We start from the raw sequence: 10,099 nt of genomic DNA on the forward strand, positions 1-10,099 counted from the left end.
AACCATGTTTGAGAGAGAGAGAGAGAGAGAGTATTTGTTCTAAGAGATCTGGGGACCTTCCCGGAAACTGGTCACTGCTGTCTCTGCTACCCTAGAGGGTGACTTAGTTCTGATTTTGGGGAGGACACAAGATAGCCTGGCCAACGCTATTATGGTTTAAATAGTAAGGGTGCAATGGTAGGCCTAGTAACTGGTGACTCACTCCAGAATGAATTGACTTTGGGGCTGGCCCTTTAAAACTGAAGCAGCCTACTTGTTAACTCCTCCTCCAAGGAGGTTCCTTATTAAATGAGAGCTGCTGGCTTAGCCGCCCGTTTTACACCAGACTAGTACCTTCAATTGAACGTTCCTTCCTGGGAAGCTGCAGCCTGTCAGCATGGCTCAGGAGTTTGTGAACTGCAAGATTCAGTCTGGAAAGGTGGTCGTGTTCATCAAACCCACCTGCCCCTATTGCAGAAAGACTCAAGAAATCCTCAGTCAACTGCCTTTCAAACGTGGTCTCCTGGAATTTGTGGACATCACAGCTACTAACAACACCAATGCGATTCAAGATTATTTACAACAGCTCACCGGAGCAAGAACAGTGAGTGTGTTTAAACGTTAAGGAAGCACTAACGTTTGCTGTTTCCTTTCCGGAGCTATGCAGACATTGTTTTGCCTTTTCTAGGATGCCAGGGCTCTGTCTTTCAAAGCATCAGGAGGGCTTTGTAGGATGTGGGGGAGGGACACAGGGGAAGACACTGCTTAAATGAGTGGGCAGCAAGCTGCCTAGGAGGATCAGAAGGCAGAATGCCAGTGTGTGGTGCGATCAATTGGCGGGTCTGACAGCTGGGCTGGTGAAGTTAAGTGTGCATCTGAAGGCTTTGTTTTAAGCACTATTTTGAACTGACAGTGTCCATCTGGCAAGGCAGGAAGCAGCTTCAAGGCTGGGTGTGATCTCCAGTTTTTAAGTTATGGGATGGAGCCATATGCACTCTCTTCCCCCTGTTAGCATGTATTACAGTGGGGCTTGTGGTCCTTCATTTTTTTCTTTTCGCTAGGCTTTCTTTATTTGTCACCCAGTTTGTTTATTCTTATCCAGCTCCACCGACTAGAAAAGTAAATCCTGTACTCCATTTTTGCCCTTTGTGCTGCCTTAATTGTAGGATAATTTCAGGCCTGGATAGCATGATAATTTACTGTTTGATCTTGCCTTGGAAAGCCTCAGTGACCCAGGCTGCAAGATTAGAGTGAGCCCTTCAGAACCCTGTTCCACAAATACATATGCAGCTCTTGAACACCTTCTTCCCTACAAAAAGCCTTTGATCGTGCCTGGGCTGCTGGTGGAATGCTCAGCCTAATGCTCAGACTTTGGTGCTGAGCTTGTTACATGCTAACACTGTTACTGGCCTGTTGGGGGACAAGGCCGACGATCCAACAAGCCAAGAACTTTGGCCACCTGCCTCCAATGCCAATTAAAGAGACACATGACAGAGAAAAGCAGAGAAAAGAAACTTATTCAGTGAGGCTTCACTGGGAAGCTGAAAAATACAGATGTCCTGGACATCAGGTTCTTGAAGTGTAAAGTGTGTGTGTGTGTGTGTGTGTGTGTGTGTGTGTGTGTGTGTGTGTGTGTGTCCTTGTTTACTCAACAGCACAGTGGTTAACATTGGGTGACTTCTTTAATCACTCTAAGTCTTATATTTTGAGACCCCCTCCTTTCCTGAATCTGAAGTTCACAGGCTGGGCTGGACTGGCTGGCAGTCAGAAAGCCCCCCAGGATCCTCTGATCTAGGTCTTCCCAGCATTGTGTTTTCCACCCAACTTTTTCTTTGGATGCTAGGGGATCAAACTGAGGTCCTCCCTCTCATGCAAAAATATGTTACTAGCTGAGCCATCTCCCTTACCTAGAACCTCCTCCCATATTCTTAAATAGAAAGTAGGAGGTTTGCAGGCCAGGCCCAGGGGAGAGTCCCACCCCCACCTGCACCACCACTACCCCTGTAGCCTCAGGTCCAGTTGCTCTCCAGGGCTCAGAATTGTGTGAAATCTCTTCCTATGAGGTTGGTTCCTTCACTGGCTAGCACCAGAACTTCAGCCTTTTCCCAGTACTGGTTAGGAGTGGGGCAAGCTTGAGTTTTGAGGCCCTTTTTTTACACAGTCTGATAGCCAAAGGGAGAGGCATGGGTGGTCTTTTTAGAGTATCCCCTTTCCTGAAAGAGCAATCACACTAGGTCATTTACATTCTTTTCAGGAGCACATTGTAGGGCAGTGTTGGAAAAAACATATTTCCTACTTGAGCTTTAGTGTAACTTAAATAGTTTTCTCTGGGATCTCTGGAAATTGATGAATCGAAATTTCATTCAAAAATCTGAATGGTAGTGCTAACCAAAAGCAGGTATTTTATAGCTATAGGATGAGGTCTTGGAGCAGGGTCACAACCGGAAGTGGACAGTGAAGAGAAGTATATAGACACCCCTCCAGGCCGTGCTCCAGCTCCCACCAGACATCCTCCTGCAGAGTGGTTCCCAAACTTTGCTAGTCAGTGGGATTGCCTGGGATATCTTTTCAGACAATCCCATGCTCAGGTCAAATTGAACATTAATTGTCTCTTAATCAGCCTCCCAACAGCAGAGGTGGTATAAGATCTGTAGGTGGTCCCAGTTACAACAGAATTAAGGAAATTACAACAGAATTAAGGAAAATGCTCTGCTTAGCCCAGCAGCCCCTGTTCTGGAGAAAAGAAAAACAAAATAAAACCAACCAACAACAAATTAAAAAAACAAATTTCTTCATTGAACAAATGTTCGCCTTGATTTGTAAAGCAACACTATTTTGTAGTGGCCTTTTAACTTTAAAATTACAAAAGGTGTGTGTACCTGTGTGTGTGTGTGTGCGCGCGCGCGCATGTGTGTATACCTGGGTTTATGTACATGTGTGTGTATGTGTACGTATGTGTGTGTGTGTGTGTGTGTGTGTGTGTGTGTGTGTGTACATGTACTGGAGGTTGACCTTAGGATGTATCTCAGTCACTCTCCGAATTAGCTATTTTGAGGTTGGGTCTCTCAGTGAATCTATATCCTTGCCATTTTGGTAAGACTGGGTAGCCAGTGAGCCCCTGAGATCTACCTATCCTGTACCCCACTCCCAGTATTGTGCTGTGCATGACTTTTTACAAGGTTGATGAGGTTGCTGTATACTGAGCCATATCCTTGGTCCCGTACACTCCCTGCTCAGCAGCTTCTCGAGTCCAAATCTAAATGCACCTCTTTTGATTGAGGCACAAATGCTTCCTGGTGCTGACTAAGGTTGTGTTTCCATTTTAGGAATGAGAATTTGAGAGTAGTTGGCTGTTCGATTGCAGAAAGGAGCTCAGGAGGACCTGATTACAGAAACAGTCCTCAGACGAGCAGCCCAGCTCCTGTGGCTCCCTCCAGTGCCTTCATCTTATTTCTCCACAGCTCCCTCAGTCCTGAGGGGCTTCAGATAGAACTTTGGATGCCTCTTACAGAACAACTATTTTAGTAGCAAAGTGCCCCCATTTTGTCTAAGAAGGCTTATATTTTCCCTTCGCACTCATGGGATGACTTTTCTGGACACAACAGATATTTTTCAGCATAAATAACACAATGGATTGTGTATCTGGGAGGCAGCAGTAATGTGTTTATGAAGAAAATTAAATATGAGAGGGGAGGCAGGGTGGAGGCGGCAGGTTACTGTTTTAAGTGGAACCAACAGGGCCTCACCAAGATGAAGGAAGGAGACAAAAAAAAATAAGGGCTAGCATGTGGTGGACTGTAACTGGTGTGTCATGGACCAATCAGGAGTGGGTTAGAGTAAGAAGTGTTAGACCAGAGAGATACTGGCAGCTACCTTAGGAAGGCCTCTAACCTCTCTAATAATCCAGCTTGTGCTTCGAGAGAGCAAGGCTGCTGCTGGAATTTTAGCTTTGGAGTGACTTGATTTGACTCTTGGAAGGGTCATTCTGATAACTGTAGGTCATCGGTGCAAAAACTGCTCTTACCTCAAAAGAGATGAGTTATTCTAAGAGTCAAGTGAGAAAGCATAGCCTGAGAAGACAGCACTGGATTACCTCAGTGTCCATGTTCGAATATAGAAGTGGTTTTATTAATTTTTATAGTAGCAAAGTAAAAAGATCCAAAAAAAAAAAAAACCACAATTTTTAAAAACCTTGGAAGGTACATTAAAAAGCAGATTGCAGCAGAGCCCATGGGCCTCAGATGTTGTGTGATACCTTTCTTACCCCTTTGACTGGTAACAGGCTTTGTTAACTTCGCACATTCCTTGGGCCTGACATGAGTTAGTCAAAGTAGGTTAAAGGTCATCTAAGATAAATTGTGGAGTTGTCCCTCAAACTGCCACAGTCCACGGGCTTCATGGTCGCCGAAGATCTAACCTAGTCCTCTGCCTCTGTACATACGGCTGCTTTCCGGGAATTTTCTTTCACAGGAACAAGACTGCAGGAGGGACTAAACTGAGAGACATTCTGGGGCCACAAGAATTCAAGTGCAGTTTGTGGTAAAAGAAGAGGAAACTGTTAAGGGGCTTGGAGGAGTTGCATCTGAGGAGCCCATTGGCTCAAACCCTATCCAACAGTGATCAGAAGTGGGGATGTGGGTGCTGGGAAGATGACTCAGCCCCCTCCTGCGCTTACCTCACAGACGTAAACAGAAGAGGAGGAAGCTGTGCGCAGGTAGCAGCCTGCTTGTAATCTCAGCACAGGAGGAACAGAGTAATAAAGAAGGACACTCAAAGTTCAACCTTTGGCCTCCACACACAGGAAGAAAACCCTAGAGTGCGGAGAATGCTGAGAAAACCCGCTCCAGGAGCTCAGACCAGTGTTACTAAGTTTGGTTTAGAGTGAAGGTTCTTCATCTCCTCAGCAGTAGCTGACTTGGCTTCCTCCCAGGAACGGGGTGGGCAGACGTTTGAGTGACAGGTGTTTCCTCCTCTTCCTCAACTTGATTGAAGGCAGCTTTGCTGATACCCAGACGATAGCGGAGATAGAACAACAAAGTTCCTTTAGGCTTTCAGGCAACCTAGCTTCTTGCCAGACTTGTACAAAATCTTCATCCTGGGGAACAGTCGGATAATGTTACAGGTCCTGTTTCATGGGGTGGGGGGTGCGGGGGGAGTGCTGTCTGTCTGTGTAGTGTGTGCAGAGGGGTCCAGCCCTGTCACCCTGGGAGAAATCTGTGTAAACCAGTGGTTGAAGGTGACCAGCACCTAGGAAATGTTTAGAAACTCAAAATCTCAGGTTTTAGCTCATTTCTTCTGAATCTGAGAGAAGTCTGTGTCTTATTTAACCAGACCTTCCAGGATTCTGACTCACAGACAAATGGAGAACTGGCTCCCAGGAGATGATGACCCTTGGTTTTCAGGGCGTTATTGCCACTGGCATTAGGTCAGACCCTCAGTTGATCAAACAATTTTACCTCACAAGCATGAGGGCAACTGCTTACATTAAAACCTGGAACCCCGTCCCCAGCTCCGGAAAAAAAGAAAAAACAAAACAAAAACCTTGAACCCACATTAAAAAAACAAAAAACAAAAAACTGTCTGTGCACAGTGATAGCCTGCTTTTGATGTTAGCACAGGATAGGCAGGGCACCCTGTCTCAGTTTTTAAGAAAAAGAGTGATCCAGAAAGACATTCAGTTTCAACCTTTGCCTTCCACAGACACAAATAGAGAGGTGGAAAGCTGTAGAAATAGTGAAGCCTGCTTGAGTCTTCTTGAAAATAGACTTTCAAGAAGAAAAAAAAAAAAACATGGTTTCCTTGTTTAAATCTTAGAAGGAGTTTATTAATTTTATTTAGCAAGCCGTTACCTTCAACAGAACCATTAGGGCAGTGCTGTTACTGGAACAACTGGCTGCCCCAAAGGAGCAGAACAAAGGAACAGAAACTTCTGAGAAGACAGATACTGAAAAGCTCTTCAAACACGGGGCCTCCTTTCCTCAGAAACAACCTAGAGTTCTGTAGCAATCTGGGGCTTCTTGCCTCATGTTTCTGCATTTTTCTACTTGTAGCCAACGGAAACAATATTGTGTTACTTTCCTTTACAAAAATCTGTGAAACAGCCACATACACCCAAACTCCCCTTGGCAGTCACCTTTTCTAGGACTGATGGATACATATCAGGCTGATTTGCCTGAAAGAGGTTCTGTGATTTTTTTTTTCTAATTCTCAGGAAAAGGAGGTAGCTTAACTAATTTAGATTATGATGTTTTGAATCTCCTTTAATGCCTTGCCCTTGGGTTCAAGCACATGGGTCTGTTCTGGCTTCCTGGCCACACTGACATGATCACTGCGCTTGTAGAATGGGTTCCTCTCAGTCACTGTCACTCCACAGAGCCCTATTCAGACACTTGTCTGTCTGACTTGTCACAGTTGAAGAGTTGAAGGACAATACTTGTCACAGTCTGAAGTCTTCTTCAAGAGTTGAAGGACAATACTTGTCACAGTCTGAAGTCTTCTTCAACTGTGACAAGTCAGTCAGACAAGTGTCTGAACAGGGCTCTGTGGAGTGACAGTGACTGAGAGGAACCCATTCTACAAGTGCAGTGATCATGTCAGTGTGGCCAGGAAGCCATGTGCTTGAACCCAAGGGCAAGGCATTAAAGGAGATTCAAAACATCATAATAATGTCTTCTAGTTGAGGACAGCTAACCTGTATTTTAATATCAGGATGATGCAATGTTTAATAAGCCTGGACCTCCCTTCCAGCTGCTGAAAAAGAAACATGCTCTCGATTGCCCAGGTTCAGTATAAGGTCTCAGGTCTGCTTACAACTGCAGAAAAACCGAAGTGCAACCAATAAGAATTTGCTCCTTATGTGCGTTTTTAAAGTGAAAAAATTGTAAGTTCACTCCATCTGAAAACCATTTGCTGTTTACCTTTTTCCCACCTGGGGTTGAAGATTTAATACATGCTCAATAGCTGTGTCCCTGAGCTACAACCCAGCTCTAACAACATTTTTAAAAAAGATTTGTTTACTTTACGTATATTAGTACACTACAGATGTCTTCAGACACACCAGAAGAGAGCTTGGATTTCAGGATCCCATTACAGATGGTTGTGAGCCATCATGTGGTTGCTGGGAATTGAACTCAGGACCTCTAGAAGAACAGTCAGTGTGCTGAACCATCTCTCCAGCCCCAGTCAGTGCTCTTAACTTCTAAACTATCTCTTCAGCCCTTCAACAACATTTCAAAATGACTACTTCAACTCTTGGACCATTGTTTTTAAAATAGTCTTCAGGAGCAAATAGACTGTAGAAGAATTTGTAAAGTTTAGCAAGAGGACAATACTGGCCAGGTTAAGCCAGTCCCAAAACTCCTTGACCTTCCTGACTTGTCTGTTTCCACAGGTTCCTCGGGTCTTCATAGGTAAAGACTGCATAGGCGGATGCAGTGATCTACTCTCCATGCAACAGAATGGGGAGCTGACGGCCCGGCTGAAGCAGATTGGAGCTCTGCAGTTATGAAAGGGGTGGCAGGTGAGGCTGGGGACAAAAACATTCTGCTGCCTTTTTTCCCTTATGCTGTAGAAGACATTCTGGATTGGGGTGATTTGAGGAACTGAGATGACACTTTTTGATGAATTTTATGTTTCACGGAGGGATGAATTGTAGCAATGAGAGAAATCTTTTCAGTGTATCTTTATTTAACAAATACATTGTGCCGCACATAGTACTAGGCATAAAGACACACAAAGATAACGTGGCACTTACAGTCCATAGAAGTAGACATACCACAAACGAGGAGTAACTCAATCCAGAAACAAGTAGACGAATGTGGTTGGATGTGCCAGAGAGGTGAGGGAGGCTTTGGGCATTGCCTAAGGAGAAGTTCTCTCACAACAAAGGCTGGCTGACACAAACCCAGCTAGCTGAGCATGGAGCTTTGGAAAGCATGGAAGGCACTTCTAAGGGATAAACAGAAAGCACAACTACAAGGAGCTAGTGATGTGGAGAGAATCAGGGGTTTCCTCTCTTAGTCTTACAGATAAAAGAACTTTAGAATGGACTCAAAAGGACAATTCTATTAGAATTCAAAAGAAAAGCTTCAGGGTGGGCCCATTGTAAATCTTGACAGTTGCCCAGAAGAGGAATACCTAGATAGAAGAAAGAAAAAAAGCCACTTACTTTGAGCTAAACCAACATGAAAGTCAGGAAGGGGAAAGTTAGAGGGTTAGACTAAGTGGGGGAAAGCATGTTTAGAACTGACAGAAGAAAAGGAAAAGCTGAGCTTTTTCTGAGTAGTTCAGGAAATGAGGCAGGCTTATGGAGTTGCATGTCTGTAAGAGACTGCATCAGGAGTAGGGTAGGAAAAGAGCATCTCTTTAAAGGGAGATTATCCCTATTTCCTTAGCATGACTTGAGGTATGCCTTCCTTCCTGAAGGGTGGTCCTTCAGCCAGGTAATTGGCCGGCCCAATTGGATCAACTCTTAAGCCTGGAGACAATGGCATATTTTCACCGAGAGACAGACTCCACTTTTCTGTTAGGAGACAAAAGTTTAATGGACCTTAAACCATTCAGTAACACCAGGATGCCTTGGGATCTGTTGAGCAACTTCTCTGTCCTCATCCCATAGAGGTAGCAAGCTTACTACACAGAAAGACTCAAGTGTTTGCTTTTATCAAAAAAGAAAGTAATGATTGTTTAACATAAAAGTTCTTTGAGAGGCTGCATGACTCACAGATCAACAATGTATCCTTCTGGCAACTCATATGCTATTCGTTGCTCAGTATAAACACAGGAGCAAGTGAGGCCTAAAAAAATACAGTTGAGCCTCCAGACCCCAAATAGTCAATGTCCATCTTTGGATTCTTGTTTTCAACATCACAGCTGGTGAGCACTGTGTCTGTTGTTAACTTGTGGCCTCCTGCTGAGTCCTAAACCACTAAATACAGCTACGGGTGTTCAATGGCTTCTAGAGCACATTGAGCAGTTCTTGTTGAGAAGAAGAATGAAACAGAAAGAAAATGCCATACCCTCAGCTCCTGCTGTGGCATCTTCCCAGCCGAAGCCTGACAGTGTCATTCTTTCCCCTCAGTGTTCCATGTGTCCTTGTTTGCCTGGCAGCTTCTACCCAACGTCACCCACCTGTGATAAATGCATCTAAATGACTAGAGAGAGAGAGTTCTGGTGGTGGAAAAGGAGGCTGAGCTAATTTTTGCTGTAAAATCTAGTTCTTTGTCTCTTTCTTGCCAGGCCCATACTGACAGCAGTCGTCCAGCCATGCTAATGGCCAGTGCCCCTGAGAGTTGATGTGCATCACAGAGGATGTCAGTATATACCGGTGACTGGGATTTTCAACAAATTGGCTTTTATTTCTTCTTTTCCTCAGTGCTAAAAACTGTTGCTGTTTGCCTCTAACCATGGGGCTGAGAAGCTTAACGGAGCACACGGTTTGATTATCCACTCTTCATGTGCCCACATGTCTCTTCCTCTAAGCTCATGTTTCCCAATTCAGTGGATATAAATCTCCAGTGAATCTGTTGCTGGTTTCCTGCCACTGCTGGTCAGCTGAAGTCATTTTGCAGAAGTCCACTTCTTAAATGATTGTTAATCAATGGATATTGTGAAATTGAGTCACAGGCCTTTCCCTCCCTCATGCATGCACCATCCCACTTCTGCATTCACAGCTCTCAGCCAGTGTTCTCAACCTTGCCCTCCCACAACCCACAGAAGTCCACACTTGGATGAGGATGCTGTTTGAAAAATCAAATGAAGAACTTTAGCATAGTTGGTTCTCACTGTAGCCATATTAACAGAGCAGATGGTGCGTTCAGCTCTGTTCGTAAAGGTGATTAATTGCCCAGAAATTCCCAAGCAGTTGTGTGTTGATCCTAATTAGAGTAACAGCAAAGTCAAATATGAAATGCAAAACTGCAGAGCTCTCCTTCCAAGAATGTCTGTGAAAGAAGTTGTTTGCAAAACACTCTCCTAGATAATTTCTTCCATTCGCATTTTGACATTTTGCTTTGATGTCTTACTATGACATTTAATTATCATGGAACTGTAGGTCTCTTCTCTGGTCTCCAATGAGAAGGACTCATTCATTCCTAATAAAGATGTATCTGTAGATGACTAA

At 44.3% G+C, this 10,099-nt stretch overlaps 1 protein-coding gene across 2 annotated transcripts; it reads left to right on the top strand.

Moving 5' to 3' along the window:
* The first annotated feature begins 287 nt into the window (after positions 1 to 287).
* On the top strand, positions 288 to 10,099 carry Glrx (glutaredoxin). 2 transcript variants are annotated; one of them, XM_039103033.2, is made up of 3 exons: positions 288 to 583; positions 7,370 to 7,498; positions 9,353 to 10,099. In XM_039103033.2, the coding sequence occupies exons 1-2, from the start codon at positions 377 to 379 to the stop codon at positions 7,484 to 7,486; spliced, it is 324 nt and encodes a 107-aa protein (XP_038958961.1). In that variant the 5' UTR covers positions 288 to 376; the 3' UTR covers positions 7,487 to 7,498; positions 9,353 to 10,099.

This window comes from Rattus norvegicus, chromosome 2 (assembly GCF_036323735.1).
Source record: "Rattus norvegicus strain BN/NHsdMcwi chromosome 2, GRCr8, whole genome shotgun sequence".
Taxonomy (NCBI): domain Eukaryota; kingdom Metazoa; phylum Chordata; class Mammalia; order Rodentia; family Muridae; genus Rattus; species Rattus norvegicus.

Coding starts and splice junctions, on each gene's coding strand:
- Glrx (XM_039103033.2), top strand. CDS start 377: ATGGCTCAGGAGTTTGTGAACTGCAAGATTCAGTCTGGAAAGGTGGTC. Junction 584..7,369: donor AGCTCACCGGAGCAAGAACA/GTGAGTGTGTTT, acceptor CTGTTTCCACAG/GTTCCTCGGGTCTTCATAGG.